The sequence below is a fragment of the Pleurodeles waltl genome, chromosome 10 (genome assembly GCF_031143425.1).
Source record: "Pleurodeles waltl isolate 20211129_DDA chromosome 10, aPleWal1.hap1.20221129, whole genome shotgun sequence".
Classification (NCBI taxonomy): Eukaryota; Metazoa; Chordata; class Amphibia; order Caudata; family Salamandridae; genus Pleurodeles; species Pleurodeles waltl.
The window spans coordinates 182,148,642-182,165,769 of NC_090449.1; the positions used below are offsets into that span (position 1 = coordinate 182,148,642).

The 17,128-nt window shown below is 45.0% G+C and overlaps 1 protein-coding gene across 3 annotated transcripts in view; it reads left to right on the forward strand.

The window, feature by feature from the left end:
* The window catches only part of LOC138261322 (uncharacterized), an 888,401-nt gene that overhangs the window by 845,413 nt on the left and 25,860 nt on the right, over positions 1-17,128 (forward strand). For all 3 annotated transcript variants that reach the window (XM_069210158.1, XM_069210160.1, XM_069210159.1), the window contains 3 exons: positions 6,865-6,962; positions 10,790-10,974; positions 12,656-12,858. In XM_069210158.1, coding sequence (XP_069066259.1) covers positions 6,865-6,962; positions 10,790-10,974; positions 12,656-12,858 — 486 coding nt within the window. The remainder of the gene's footprint in view (positions 1-6,864; positions 6,963-10,789; positions 10,975-12,655; positions 12,859-17,128) is intronic.

Here is a 17,128-nt window from a genome sequence, read left to right on the forward strand (position 1 = left end):
ACACCACATCCGCAAATCCTCTTTCACACCAATGCGGAGCCGAACATGATGATGCGGCAGCTGTCGTCCCGCCAAGGCCATCCCTAATCGTCTGCAGAAAGTCCGTCCCGATCTCACAACCCTGCGAGTGAAATTGAGATGGCTCAACAATACCTGAATGTCCCTGACTGTCACCTTATTCTGTTGCACCATGTCCCTGACTGTCATAATCATCGCCATCTTCTTCTCCATCAGCAACCTTGCCACCATCATTGTCGTATCCAGCTCAATGCCTAAAAATATCAAGGCCGTACAGGGCCCAAACGTCTTTTCGGGGGCCAGGGGCACACCCAGGTCCCCCTAAGCATCCTGAAATTGCCGAAGGACGACCGCACAATGGGCCGATCCCGCCGGCGCCACAAAAAATAAGTCATCCAGGTAATGTGTCACAGCCTTATGCCCCTTTATGGCAGAAAAAATCCATTGTAGGCAAGTGCTAAAGCACTCAAATAAAGAACATGAAATAGAACATCGCATAGGAAGGGCCTTATCAACGTACCAGTTGCCACCAAACTGAATGCCCAACAATTCAAAATCACTGGGATGGACTGGAAGCAGCCGAAAGGCAGACTTGATATTCGTCTCGGCAATCAGCGCCCCTTTTCCAAACGCCTCCACCATGTCAATGGCCACGTCCACCGACGCGTACGAAACCTTAGTCACTTTCTCTGGTGTGAAGTCATTTAAAGATGACCCTTCTGGCCAAGACAAAGGGTGAATAAGCCAAAATTGACCGGGCTCTTTTTTAGGCACCATCCCAATGGGAGCGACCATGAGATTCTCTAAAGGCCAGTCTGAGAAAGGACCCTCCATACGTCCTTCCGCCACTTCTTTATCTAACTTGTGCTGCACAATGTCTTCTCTATCTTTGACAGACTTCAGATTGTCAGCCCACCGTCGGATATGCGGACCCGTGCTGCCTCCCTGTCATGATATTGTTCAAGCCAAATCCGTAACCTGTCCAATTTAACCAGAGTACGAGCTTTTTCCCATAGGGCCTTGTCCGCTTCTGTATCACCCGGTATTCTGGCCCGAGCCGCCTCCAACCGCAGATTGCCCCTGTCCTGACCCTGATGCTCCCTGCTTCGCAGGGGCATAACTGTTAACAAGTGCAAGCCTTCCCGCGCAGCGTGAACACTCATTCCGGAACTTGCAATATTCACAGGTTCACAAACCCTTGTTATAGTCCCAACATGTGCCCGACTTCGCCACCCTGGTCCCTCCAGATCCTGATTCACCTTTTGCATTAGCTCCCGCCCCACCCTGGGTGGGGCGCTCTCGAAAGGGCTGATAGGTAATGGATAACCCACTAGCCGTAAATATTGTTTTACCGAATTTTGAGGGCCCCATAGGTCTGTATCAATCTCCCCCCACTATACCTCCTTGTCGGCGGGCATCCTCGCCCGGAATTCCTCAACATATTGAACCCAGGCGTAACCCCCATAATTCCAATGAGCCTTCCGTATGACGGCCATATATTTCAGGAGCGCTACTGCCCTTTCGGGAAAACGCTCACAATAAACACTGGCATATATTAAAAAGGAAGCCGCCTAATTCTCAATGTTGAACGGCAACTTCGGACTCTTAGCTAGCTCGTACTCCTCCTCCTTGGAACCCTCCTTGGACTGTACCTCCTTGTGCAACAACTTTAGCCTCTCTACATACTCACCTTTCCATATCTTTTCTTTAGTGGCTAGCATCAAATGCGTCCCTAATGGCTTTGCTATACCCATATATGGCAATTTTTTAGGTTTCTCTTTCCCTGAGGCCGTCGCCACATCCCCTTTGCGCTCCCCTCCCTCCCGTGAGGGCCCCCAACCTCATCTGGTCAGCCACCGACATCACCAACGTAAGCCTCTTTGTGTAAATGCTCATTGATCATATCCACCTTTGCCTCAACAGCCACAGAAACCGCTGCCTTACGTGCAACCATGCAGTTTTTACCTGGCGCCAAGGACAGGGGTTGCTCCCGAGCCATCCGCTGCACCAATAGAGGTCCTCTATTGTCCGATGTTGAAGTCTGAAACGCCTAGAAAACATCATTAGAAACCCCAACCCTGGTGCACCACCAGTCATCTCCCGTATCCTCCTCAACTCCCCTTCCTCCACACTGTCCTCATCATAATCCAATTCATCACCCAGGCAGGGCGCTCCCCGAATCCCATGCCTGCGCCGCTAATGCCGCTCCTCCCGGGTGTGAAACCATCTTACCCGTTGTCCTGTTTGCCTGTTCCTGTAGTGGCAGGCCAGGTCACTGCTCCTGCAAGCCGCATCAATGGGGGGCACAAAACCCACTCCATCTCGCGGCCTCTTCAGAACTAGCATATCTCTGAATGTGCCCTCTGCTGCCTCACTTTGTGACGCCATCCAGCTGCCTGCTTGTGGCCCCGCCTAAACTTCCTCCCGGGTTCGCCAGGACGCCCCGACCTGCCTGGGTCACGCCAACTGTGCTTGCCACCCTGCCTGGAAAAGCCCAGAGTGCCGGTGAAACCTGTGCCTACACTGCCAATATCTCCCGTAATATCTACCAAAATCCCTGTCTCTACACTCTCCTGCTCCGTGCACGGTAGGTATTCTTCTTCACCTGCACATTGAACCTCTCCCTTAACTCCTTGTACTTACCCGATACCGCCCAGTCCACAAGTACGCCGTGGGGGGCGCACCCTCAAAATAATACTGTCCTCCTCAACCCCACACCCTTCCCCTTCCTCATCGTCACTCCAGTCCCATATAGACTCCCCTAGATGAGAAGCAATCACTTCCCCGGTACCCTCCTCCATGGAAACCCCCCACTACCCTCCCAGGACCCCCTTTCCCCTATATCTCCACCCAGACAAGCCTCCGCCTCCCAGTGCACCTGAGCACCACCATGCCATCTCCCTTCAATACCATCCTGGACCTCCTCTGCTCCTGATACCCCCTCCGCCTCTGCCATTCCTGAAAAGCCATAGTCCTGCCCCCTCCCATTCCCCTACGCTTGGCCACAAGATGCTGCCAGAAAGCGAGACGCGCGTGCTGTGATCCCAGCCCCAGCCAAGTCGCCCGCCCTCTTGAAAGCCTGGGCTCCCGAGCCGCTCCCTCTGGCTCAGAGCCCTAACCTTCCCACCTTCACGGCTGTCTGGGTTCCCAAGGGGTGGGTAGGGAAACCCCCTCCCCGCCCCTTCGCTGCCGCTCGTCCTGCATTCCCTCTGCCCCTTCACCCACCCCTCTGGTTCACCGTGGCTTGGATGCTGCTCTCTTGCTCATTGGCGAACAGGCCAAAACGGCCGCCACCACCCTGCTCGCCTCTCTTCTGGCCTGCCACAGGGGGCCCAAGACTCCTTCGCCTGGACCTTTTTGTCGGACACCATGCTGCCGCCGCCCAAAGACTGTCAACACCGCCGGTAAGCCTCCTAAGCGCTGCCACAAATTATTTTTAATCCTGCACTATCCTCCCCAATAAACACAAATATTCTGACTAACACAACTCCGCTCTGCCTACCAAAACATCAAAAGCAGGGATAGCGCCTAACTAAAGCCTACTAACACTAGGGGCACAACGACTGACAAAAAAAACACTCTAGCAACCCGGCTACCGTGACGCATGCCCAAAATGGTTGGGACTCCCTTAAAATGGCAGAAATAAATATTTCCCTCCGTAGCCCAAAAAGGAGCAAGCCCGTGGGCCGCACCAACTCCACAAACATCCCAGGGGGGAGACCTTGTGTCTCGCCAGTCCCCCCCCGGGACGTCCATGTGAGGCGTGCAACTCCTGCTGAATGTGAATTGATTGACGAATAAGAAATTTACTATGATGGCCTTCAATTCCTTAAGTGGTAAGCAACGTGTACCGAAATCACCACTGAATGCTGAAAATCATGTTGAATGCACAAAACATTACTGCTTGTTGGTGTTTATCTACATGCATAAACTGAAAGATGCAAACATAACGAAACACAAAATAAGTTAGTGACACGTGGTTAATGAGCTTGTGTGCTTTTACTGCAAAGCTGACATACTGTGCTTATACAAAATGAAGAAATGGCACGCTGATGTTAAACACCCTGCCGAACAGTTAATAGTGCAAATGCCTGACAGGACACAGCGCGTCATTACGTGCTATGTAGTAAGTACAACCATTCATTTACATGCAATGCGAAAATCAAGTCTGTAACAATGCCTGGAAACGCAGCGTTATGATTGAGCATGCCATATATCTACATTCGTGCAAGCAGACAGTAGGTAAAGGTTTCTAAAGGTCACGCGCTGTGATTAGACATACCAAAATGGAACCGGTTAATTAAGAAAACTTACGTGCGAATCTGTTTGTCAGTTCATTAATGTAGTTCAAAGTATTCACTTGATGAAACACTCCAACACGGAGGTTGATGAGATGCTATTAAAAAAGAGCTGATGGTAGCTCCACTCTACACCTTGGTAAACATGCAAAACATAAAAAATTACTAACACAAAAAGAAAAGCTGAAGCTCTGTATTGAAACTGCTATGCTTGAATCTTGCTAAACCTTTAAAATCGTAGTTAATGTACTGTAAAACCAAAATACTATGCCTGACATCTCAAAAGTTTAACAAGAGTGCCATTTGATGACGGCAAATGTGACCTCAGATGTAAATAGGCAAAGAAAATAAGGCACAGCAGAAATATTACCCAACCACATCAGAAACTAAATCATGCCACTCACATGAAAGATACATCACAATAATGCAAAAACATAACAACATGCATCAACCCTTTCAGAGAAAACATGCATAGTCAGGTTAATCGTTCTTGCCTACTAGTTGCATAGTGACTAAGGCTCTCATTACAACCTTGGCGGGCGGCAATCCAGCCGGACGCATTTTGAGATCCCCGCTGGGCCGGCGGGCAGAAACAGAGTTTCCTCCCGTCAGCCCTGTCGGGATGTCGGCTGTAACATGGGAGCCGGCTCCTAATGGAGCCGGCGGTTTTACGGCCATGCGACGGGTGCAGCTGCACCCGTCACGCCTTTCAGTGTCTGCTGTGCAGACAGTGAAAAGCATGGTGGGGCTGTGCCTGGGGGCCCCGCAACTCTACCGCCATGGACAGGCTGGTGGGAAGGGGATTCGTAATCCCCTGGGCAGCACTGGAGGATTAAAACCGCCACGACAACTATGGCGGGAAACCGCCGGTCCCGGCAGTGCGACCGCGGCACTACTGCGGTACAATCGCCAAAACAGCCCTGGCGGTCTTTGACCGCCAGGGTTGTATTGAGGCCCTAAATGTTTAATCCAAAAGAATTATGCTTTTGAAAGGTTTTTTTGATTGTCCTTTCCAATCCCCCATGGTACGAGTTCTAAAATTTGAAACTTCAATTGAGTGATGGTATGGCCAGCCTCCAACCACTTTCATAGCTACACTGGATGTTTTTGATTGGTTGGTATGTTTCTTTTATGTTCGCTTATAAAAGAACAAGGGCACTTCAAGGCATATACTAAATGCTTAGCGTTGCAGTCTCCTGAATGTTTCACCTGGATGTTGTGTCCCTGTGTATGGTGGATCACTGTAGTGCCAGTTATAATATAATTGCAATGTACACAGTTCAGACATCTCAAGGTGCCTCGATAATTAGATTCTCTTCTCTATATTCTATAAATAAAATCTCCTTGATGTTTTTGATCTGCTGAATACAAACAATGGTTTTTCTTGTTAAAGATCTTTAAAAGTCCAGTTCATTGTGAAGTATTTCACATCATCTGTTGATACTGCGAATGGCAGCATTGCCACCGGCTCTATTATGAGCAGGCTCTATTATGAGCTCTATTATGCCGCACCTTTCCCACTGTGCTGACAGGCAGAAACCTTGGTTTATGCCGATCAGCCCAGTGGGAAAGTTGTAATGTGGCCGGTGGTGTGGATGCCAGTCCTGCAGCGACTTCCCCATCAGGAGTATGGCAGACCAAACTCATAATCAAGTGCCCATTTTGACATTCAGCAGCCCCTGGATAAACTCATATCGGCCGGAAGAAACAAATGAAAAAAAGGATACTGCAGCATGTTAAAACAAGTCAGTAACTAGTTCTGACCAGATCTCTGTGAAGAAAATGATTCAACAATATAGCTGATTGGATACTGGCTGACCAAATGCTAACAATTTTTAACACCTGATTTAAGAGTGAGTAGGTGAAAATCCACCATTCCCGTGGCAGATGGAGGAGTTCCATGTCCCGGTAAAATGGTGAGTTGTCAGAGTAATTTTTCTCACTTAACAGCACTGGCCATGAACACCCTTTACTGTAGTCACTCACTCTGTTCTGACCAACAGGTTTTGAATACATTTTTAATCTTAATTCGTACCAAATTTTTACATCTCCCTCAAACTCCACTTGGAAATGCTCATCCCTCCTGCTGGGGGCTTTCACTCGAAACTGAAGAAGAAAATAGGATCAGGTCCAAGTCATAGCCCAAAATTTGGTAACAGCTAATAAATATTCCATCTTTAGGGCTATGCTAAAGTATCTATTGACCGTGCAGTCTCAGTTTGTTAGCTTCATTTGAAGGTGTTTGGCCCTAAGTCCTAGTTGATGCACCATCTTGACATATCACTACTTAGTCCAACTGAGAAAGAGAGGGAATTGGCAAGGATCACACATTTTGTTAAGTGGTGTTGACGTCTGGTCTCTGGGTCACAAAAGTGCTGACTACTGGGCTGTTGCTCCACTCTGGGTAGCTCAAATGAGTGTAGAGTATCAATATTCTTTGGGGGATAATGTTAGGCCTCTTCTTCTGTTATTTTCTGCATTGTTTCGAACTCCTCTACTTGTCTTCTTAACTGTGTTTATAACCATTATTTTTCTACTTTCATTTAAGGGAATTCAATATCTTCTGAAGTGGGCAGATACAAAACTATCAAGAACTGTCAGCAAGATCCGCCAGCCTTTGTCTGATCTGTATAATTTCTCCAAAAGGTACAACCTCTTTCTCACCTTTATGAGAGAAATGCATGTTATGGCCTCCAGATGATATGTTAAAGAACTGCTTAATGTGATATACCTAAAAATTTGCCTCACTCAATAAGAAGGAAAGTCTACCTCTAAAGTAGCTCACTTGCCTAGGTGTGGGTTTACATGTACTGTACATTTCTTCAACACAAGAACAAAGAATATAAATGGGCTTTAATTTTGATTTTATGTGATAACTCCTGATACACTTTTTGGAATTACGAGCTTTATGGTGAGTTCCCTACCCGTGTCCGAATTGCCACTCTTTGACAGGGAAAAATGTCCAGTAACTACTTATATAGGGCAATGTCTGTGTGATGGCGTTAGCCTCTGCGCTTCTAGGTGGGGAGGTCGCCGGCTTGGCAGCCACCTCCCATCGTCATATTGGCAGTTTGACAGTAGGATCGCCAAATACGTAATCAGGCCTTATGTCTTTGATAGTCAAGAGTGTCGCAATTGGCTGATCTGCTGCCCCCAGCGTTTGTTGAATACAACTATCCTATCTGCCCAGTAACACTGCCCTAATGTCCTGGGAACAGGTCCTGCCCTAAGTCTTCGAATCTGCAAAGTACAGTGAACTCAGTCTTTGGTGTGCCCTGCACTAATCCTCCCATTCCCAAAGACCACAGGGTATGGCCAGATTGCACTCTTGATGGGAACTGCATAATCATACCCTACTCTAATTTCCTCTGCTTCATAAACCCATAGTGCACGGTCCTCAGTTCAGTACTGAGCAACTATACAAAATATTTTTTAGTTCTTTCCCCTTCTCCAATAATTCCATAACTTTTTTTTTTGCAATTTGACTGTTACTTTAGAAACCCAGAAACCTGCTTCACAAACCAGAAAGAATCTTACATTTTAATGTTCATGGGAAAGGGTCACCACCCCCCTTAAAGGTTTGGTGTGTGTTGATATTAACTCCAACATTACCCAAGCAAACGTTTTCTCACAATGTTATTTCTTAGCTTTGAGGGATAGTTCACAAACTGCAAAGAACTCAATAGGACAAAATATATTTCCTTCAATAACATTCCAATTTGGATTCTAATTTAGGTTTGTGAACAAGTTCACAAACCTAATTATGTAGATATATCTGATAGAGACTTCTAGCTGTAGAATCCTTACCATTGAATTTCCCAGGCGTCAGGCTGGATCCAGAAACTTTTGCTTGAGCAATATCACTTGCGTGCCGTTGGGTAGCTCCATTCAGCTCAGTGTGGTATTGTTGGCACCTGAAGTGACATTGCGGTCACCTATATAGGCACAATCCAGGCACGCGGGGCTACAGTACTTTTCTTTCTGCGTGAGTTAGCGCAGATCCTGAGAGAGATACCCCTCCTGTGCTTTTTGACAGGTCTTGTTTTGACATTCTGTAGAGTTTTTCTTCAAGTGTGTTGAGGATGTAATTGAGAAATGCTGGGTTCAAACCATGTGGCGCCTGTCACCGTGCCATGTCAGTTACAGATCCCCATCTCATTTGCCTCTCGAGCACGACCATGATTCCAAGTTGTGCTCTGACTGCCTAGCCATGTCACCCAAGGCTTTAAGGAAGCAGTCCCAAAAGCTGCTTTTGGCTCTAGTCGGGAAGGAGGTCGAGGAACCGCTGTAGGAGCCCCAAGTCCTCTTCATCCCATTCAAGGCCCTCAGGAGACTTGGGGAGAGGCACAAGAAGAACTCCAAGATGACTTTGACTTCACCTCGTCTGTCGGACGACCAGATAAGAGGAGAACATCAGCGTTCCCGGCATGGTTCTGCTGAGCTGTTGCCCGGTTCAACTCTGTGCCTCTCCCTGTTTCCGGGAGTTGGTTCGACACCCGCTTAGATCAAACAGTTTTACAAGGCCATGCACCACATATTCTATAGAGTGACCCATCTTGAGCACCTCTGGGCCCCCCGGGATCGGAGGAGGTCCCAAATCAGTTCCACGCAGGTGGCATTAGCCTCAGCTCTGGTGGGGTCTCATGGATCCGATTCTGGATCCATACCAGCACCAGCCATAGCCAGGCAACCTTCTCCAGCACTGGTCACAACGCCGATGCTCCCAGACCCACCAGCACCCACTGTCGGCACCAGTCCCATTCTGATTCCTGATGAGCCGGAACAGCATTGCATGATGCCAATTCCGGTGCTGATGGCACCAACAGTTGCCAAATCATTACCATAGCCTTATTTTCAGCAGCCGGGAATGGGAGAAGAGTGTGAATGGACACTGGACCCCCGGAACACCATTTAGAGAGTAGTCTGGACTGGCATGAGGAGCTAGGAGAGGCCAGTGTCCTGGACACCTCTCCAGATACTGGCTTGCTCTCTCCTCCACTGGGGATATGGAGGAGGGAGCTTCTTATGAAATGTGGTGCATAGGGCAGCAGATGTCCTCGACCTCAAACTGCTCTCAGGGGCATCTTGATGGAAGTCCTTCAGCCTGGGACTTCTACATCTGAACCCCTTCTGCCCTCTAATGAAGCAGTGGCAGATGACAAGCTGGGAACTTGGTCCAAGCCCAGCACAGAGGCTCCTGTAAATAGGTGACTGCCGCCGCCATCACCATGCACCTGGCAACCGTCGTCTCCTCACCCAACACCTCACCCTTAAGAGCTTGGTAGTCCAAGCATCAACTTCCTGTGGTGCATTCCCTTCCTCTCCCTCTCTCCTCCACTCCATCCCCAGACAGGGAATCCAAGAGACTGGACCATCTTAGGGAAGAAATGTTTTCTTCCACCAGCCTGTCGCTAAGGTCAGTGAACACCTTGTGCTTATTGGGCTGTCTCTCACACACCATTTGGCATATGGTTTTGCTAGTGCTGCCTCAGGTCACGGAGGAGGCCCGGGCCATACTCTCCCATTCGTGTGACTTACATATGACTGACTTGCTTGTCTGAGCGGTTTCATCGACAATGGCCCTTAAGGCACAACACTTGGCTGAGGATATCTGTTTTTTTGGGGGATGTACAAGCAAACCTGATGGACATGCCCTTTGATGGTACTCTCAAATTATTTTGCAAAATGCCCCCAATATGTAGTGGAAGGGGCTTGATGCACACTTTGTGGCTTTTTTCTGGGTTATTTTGGTGGTGTTTTCCTTCTGCTTGTTTCTTCCCTTATCCCTCCTTGCTGTATGCAGTTTTGAGATGGACATGTAATTTAGTTACTCCCATCTAAGGAGGCATTGATTACTATTTTTGAATTTAGTTTATATTGGGAATTTCTGATTGATTATACGATTGTACATGAGGTTCATCAGTTGTAGCTAATCGCTTTGGTTTTGTTATACATTATAACATGGCCACCTCATTTTATTAGTTGTCCATGTAAGATTGCCAACAGTAGTGCTTTGTCTGTCTTTAGCATGATTTGCTTTAAATGTACACTTGTTTTTATTGAGTTCATGGGATCAAGCCCGTATGATGGGCGAAATATATCTACATATATATGTTCATATTTTTGCCACAATATTCTTGTGGCATGAAATTGTTGTGCTCGATATTGTGTCATACAGCTGTTTGAGTACACACAGGACCCTCCATCTTCCACTTTATAGCAGCCTGTGTTTTTCACGCCAGGAATTCAGATATTAAACAACGTCCCATTAGCTTTAACAATGAGCTGCATCTTTGGAGTGTAACAACACCCCACATTTTCTTGCTAGCAAATATTGATAACATAATGCTGCCTTCTTCAATGAGTACAATATTTTCATTGCAACATAGTATATTGACAAGTGTATCAACTTTGTGATGCTTTGCTGACAAATGTTAATGTGTCATATCATATAAAATCATATTATATTGCAGTAGCTGTTATCTGATACTGAAGCTTCCAGTGCTTCCCAAAAGCCATTATCCTGTAGACCTGGCAAACATAACTAAATATCTCATAGAGGAGAAGTTAATGAAGAACACAAGGGATTTCTACAACATCAATCCCATGGCAGAGTACTACAGATTTAAGCATCGAATGATGGAGAGCCCGTTTGAATGTAAGTGCTGCAAACTCTTAACTAAAGAGCAGGTGTTTTTTTTTACTAAAACCTTAAATGATGAACAAGACATTAGACACTGTATATTTGTAAATTCTCCGAAGAAATCAGAAAATTGTTGCAAATCTTACCACTTTATGGTGTGATATATGTGATGGCCTTGCACTCAATCATAAAAGATCGCTGTAAGGTTTATGAATGTTGAATGCCACAGTTAAGTGATTTGAGTCACAAACTAATGCTGACAATTGTGAATATGTCAAGGAGGTCCAAGAAGGTTCCTGTGAAAGTGTTTGCAATTACAGTTGTTTCTGAAAAATAAATGAACACAACTTAATATCCAAACATTGATATGCAGACTTTGTAAGTTCTACTGGCTTCTTGAAACATTACATTTTCCACATCATAGTGATGACTCTTGGTGATTAGTGCACCATAGGTAATGCATCATTGGCTAAAGGAGGTAAATGTGTGTAGAGTTGGTAATGAGGTCCTTAGGTTTCAGGGTGATGTTTTCTCATTTATTAGGCCTCTTTTGATTTAGGCTTTGGTGTGCAAGTCATGTTTGATTAGAGATAATGGGGTTTTGAGTATGGCAGTACATATGGCATTTCCAGTGAATAGGGCTTGGACTGCATTTTGTGAGGTTGACCATGTGATTGCACAGCTTATTTTTTCACATTGATCAAAGTTGATGTCAAACAGAATGTGTTTTATTTGTGAAGTGGGACTTAATGAAAAGGTATCTGTCTATATAGAGGTCTAGTGTATTGGAGAGACAGTCCCTCCAGCTACTCCTTGGAGAGCCACTCAATGTTCTTCACTTTTAGGAGCCAGGATTAATTTAGGCATGGTTTGATTCATTTTAAGGTAGGCCTTGATGTCAGGGGCTCGTTGAGAGCAAGGCATGATTTGAGTCAGTCGGCTTCTGCTCAGTCTGTGATCCAATGCACACTATTCCGATTTTTCTTTAGCCTTTCTGACTGTATTTTAGTAGTGTGCCTGATATACACGAGAGAACTGTGTCTTTTCTTAAATATTCCTCAGGCTTTAAGAAATTCGCTCCATTTATAAATATAGTGCAACCCTCTGTGGCGTCCTTATAACATTATGCATTGCTCGGGGTTACATCATTTGGTTTTCATGTAATAGGTGGCATAACCACCCAGTATCTCAAGGTAAACATTGTTGAATGCTTGTTTTTTCTATCCTGTCATTTAACAGTGGACATCTACAATCACAGCAATCAGCCTAACCTTCCAATGCCTCATGGGCACTCAACTAAAGTTGTAGGTTTCAACATATTTGCTTCGTTTTCAATGTAGAAAATGAGTCTCACTAAACTACAACCAGGAGGCAGTTTAAGCAAACATGTACATAAAGTCTAAAGGAATGTCTCAGACTTATTTTTTAATGTATCTTCCGGTGCATTAGAGAGAAAACGTAAAGTACTCAGTAAAACATGTTTGATAAAAGAGAAGAGTGGAGTATATCTTTAGATTATATGTAATTCTTGGTAGACACACAGAGACCACTCAGTACAGTCTATATTTTACTGCTTTTACTACTCTATTTGTCACCCAAACCAAGATAGTAGTGTTTTTGAGAAAATGTAAACAATGCACTTGGTGTTCTACAACACATTCTTAAATATTTCCCTTTTTGTGTTTTGTTTCACCAGATCATTCTTTGTTGATTGGAAATAAGTATTTTGTGACATTTGATGGACGGGTGTATGAAATGGGCTCTAAATGCAGCTTTCTTCTAGCCAAGGACTTTTTACATGATAGCTTTACCATCATATTGAACCAAGAGAATGCTGGCATGAGATCTCTCCTTGTAGAGATGAACCACACAACCATCACAATATATCCAGGGCTTGCGGTAAGCATGTTAATTGCAAGAAAAAGTTAATTGCAGGTAGAATTCTACCCTCTTGGCTCAGTAAATCAGAAAGAACAATGGTTTGATGACTTAAAACAATGGGTGAGATGTATTGCTATTAAACTCTCGAATAGTCAGCTATGGCTCAGGGTACTAGAGCCCAAGAAGTGGGTAACTCTTCCCATATTTGCAGAACATGAACACACATTAAAAATATAGATACAACTTAAGACTATGATGACCGCGGCTTCTTCCAGCCATCCCACTACTACTGTTTTACTGAACTCATTCCACCCGCACACATTTACCTACTTTACTGCAGTCGCAAGTTCATACCCTTTGTTCACCATAATCTTCCCTCAACTCCTCCTTTATCCTAACTTAACTTTAATTGGGTTGCCTATAATTCTGCATGCTTCGTTTTCAGTTGTGTTTCCTTGAAAATATTTTATTTAATCAAAATAATAAAGCTAAGACTATTTCCTAGATACGGGCATGGACAGGTCATCCCAAATAGCAGACACAGTGAGACAGCATTGTGTCCCATATATTTTGGTGTTATTCTTTTGAAAACCGAGTGAAATATTTGCTATAGTAAAATACATCGTTTTTTGAAAGAGAAAACCGCAAAACGTCCAGGTATCAGATGGAGTTTTCCATTAAAAAAAAATGTTTCGGAGGGACATTGCACGCCTATGCAAGGATTGTGTCCCACCGTCAATAGGTGCATGGAAGAGAGGGATGGACTTCTGCACGGGGCTGGGGCAGAGGGTGCCCCCACAAACACTGAAAGATTTGGCAGAGATGGGCAGATTACCGTGGCTTGTACTTGGAGCTGGAATGTACGGCAGGGTCACGACTGGGGGGTCAAAATGGGACTTTGTGGCCAGTGATGTGTGGAAACATGAGTTATAACTGTCTACCGCTTTTAGATGAGAGGGTGGGTTTTGTTTAGGGGGGTGGTCTGAAGCTGATATTGGATTTGTGTTTACACGTTTTTATTGGTAACTTATCCTGCAAAATCTGCTACATGTACATGGCTCCTTGGGCCCTTTCTCTTATAAAATACGATACATTTTGTTATGAAAAAAAAAAGTTTCAGCTTGAAAATTCTCACAGGAGGGTTTTAGCACAAGTTGCCAGGAAGAGGGATTTTAACAGATAAATTTCACCCATAGGTGAAATCAAGCACAATGCACAAACTTCACAACTGCATGCAGTTTAAAAATGACATGTTTCACTGAACGATACTAGCGAAAATATCAGTTTCTACAACCCTGAATCGTCATATCATCTTAGACATCTCTTTAACGTCCTGTCAAAAATGCAGACACTCTAATAAGCTCACAACTTAATTATGCTAAAAGGGTCAGACATTAGCGATCTTCAAAAGTTACAAATTGTAGGTATTTGGAAGAGCTAATTATGAACTAGTCACGTTTTTACTTCCTTTTATATTTGTGTTTTCCATACTTATATTGATGTTCTTAAAAAACGTTAAAGATACATTCCATTGGGGTCTTTTATTGAAAAAAGAGGAGTAATGATGCATATTCTTCAAGACTAACTATGCGAAGTTCTCGCAACATTGATTATTAAGAGTATGGCCGTCATTACGAGTTTGGTGGGCAGCAGAGGCCGCCCACCAAACTTGTACCACCATCTGACCGTCTGTGCGGCCAGAACACCGCCGGCCCTATTACAAGTTTTCCGCTGGGCCGCCAGGCAGAAATAGCGCTTCCACCTTCCAGCACAGCGGGAAACAGGGCCCCCAGCTCGTAATCAAGCCGGCGGCAATGTGGTGGTGCAGCGGGTGCAGCAGCAACTGCTGCGCTTTCCACTGAGCATAATTCAGGCAGTGGAAAGTGCAACAGGGCAGTGCAGGGCCCCCCGACACACCCATTCCACCAGCCTTTCCATGGTGGTCCAACCGCAGTGAAAGGAATGGCAGATTGAGGAGCCGTAATCCCCAGGATGGTGCTGCATGCAGCGCCACCCTTGTGGATTACAACTGCTGAGACCACCAGGCTGTAGACTGGCAGCAACCTGGCAGTGACGGCGGTCGAACCATGGCGGCTCCACCACGGTCATTATGTGGCGGTCGGACCGCCACGATCGTGGCGCTCCGACTGACACCGCCATTGTGGCGGTCTTAAGACTGCCAGACTCGTAATGAGGGCATAAATATTCAAATCATTCATATGAGGCACAATAGGGCCCATATTATCACGTATCGTATGACTTAAGAAAGCTAATCCAGAACATGTGCAAGAGTGGTTGTTGTTCTGCATGCAGGACCACCACAAAACACAAGAAAGATTTGTTAGTAGAGCGAACAGGTATTTCTGTAACCCGGCTCTTCCCATCTGAAGAAAGCTGACATGTGTCACGTGAGTTAAAGTTTTAAGTTCTCATACAGACCATGGAATGCTTATTTATTTCAGTAATATCTTGTTCACTTTTCTCTGAAATAGGATAGATGTATTTTGGTATATTTTGTTAAATTTATGTCCTCTGTAACCATGGACTTTATAATCAGATTAGCTTTCAGTATGACTGGAGGGACAGATAGCATGTAGTCAGTGTGAGTTACACACATTTTGAACTAGTTTTCAATCCCTACATTGTTATAAATAACCTTTGCAGTCAGGCAAAATTTAAATGGATGTAGTGACTGAGTGAGAATATCCTTGTATAGCACAGCAAGCCAAAACTGCCTTTAGGCACTTTCAGGCTGAAGCAAAAGCAAATGTTCCAAGTTCTGCTTTGCAGTAAAGTTTATACAGGTGCTCAGCCTATTTTCAATCCTGGTCATTTTTAGAGCAAACAAATTAAGGCGCAAGAAGATAAAGGTCTTCTCACAAGCTCAAGCAACTTTGGCCAAGCAAGGATGCCGAGGTTAGAACCCATGGGCCTGAGGAAATGATGCAGCGTGGCGCGGCAGCCAGCTTGCTGTGCCACGCTGCAACATTTAAAAAGTGCATGGATGTGCCGTATTTACAGAAATACGATGCATCCCTGTACTTTCCTCAGCGTTGGTGTACAAACTGCTGTCTAGCGCCAAAGCAGGCACCCTTGCATCATAGTTGTAGGGATAATTGTTAATGTGCAGGAAGGGATACCTTCATGCACATAAACAATCATTAGTGGTGTTTTCCACTTTCTATGTGTGCTGCCATAGAAAGAGAAAAAGACAGAGAGAAATAATGTTATTTCTCACCATTGCGCCACTTTAATGCCACCCAAGGTGGCATAGGAATCTGACACATTCCCAGCCTTTTAATTCTGGGAGTGTATCAGATTCTGTCAGGTTTCATGGGTGTTGCATGGGAACACTCACCGCAATGCCCATGGAACACCCTTTCACGTGGTTATGCGGGAAAGGGGGCCATTTTTACAAAGTCATGAAAAACAGTGCAAGGTGGCTTTGGGTGGCTTTAAAAATAAGGGCCGGCCCACTGCTCTACCAGAGTGTCAACAAAAAAGATGTTCTTGTGGCACGGTGTGCCAGTAGGGCCTTGGAAATGAGCCTTATATCTTTTGCTTAGAAGTTGAACATCAAAGCTTCCTCAACACATGCTTGAAGCAATCCAATATGAACACATCTGGCAATACCCTTTCTCATTGGTTCAAGGGAAACCGGTGCTACTATGGGTCTGATCAAATATGGCTTGGATTTTGTGGGTGCTAAGTGCACACTTGCTAATTTGTGTTAGTGTGCTTTAATTTCTGGGTGCATAGTTTGCAACAGATACCAATTTGCAGACCTGATTATGGTGAATAAGGCAGTAAATGCACAAAGTTTCACTTGCTATCTGGTGAGCAAAGTGATGTGGTACCAGAGTATTGTGGACTAATTATCATTGGACATGCATTTGCTGCCCTGAGTATCACTTACAAAAACATCACACCTTAATGTAACAATATTTTGGTAAACTTTATTTAGGACAGACGATATTTTGGTCATTGGTACTCTGACATAAAACTGAACAAAGCAGCTTCCCTGCTTTTTGCAACAATGATTTGTGTCCAGTGTGTCCTGCCACAAATCACGAGTTCAAACACCTAACATTACAGCCAAATAGTAATTCTACTTAGGACACAAACTCCAATATTTTGGCAAAACAGGATTTACCGGGCCCTCATATTCAGCACCAGTGCTAGTTACAAGTCAAAATAAGTTTTATGTGTGCATTTCAAGTGTGCAAGGAACTATTGTCATTTGTAGTTACACACTAATGGTAGTATCTTGTCTAGAACAGCTTTGCAT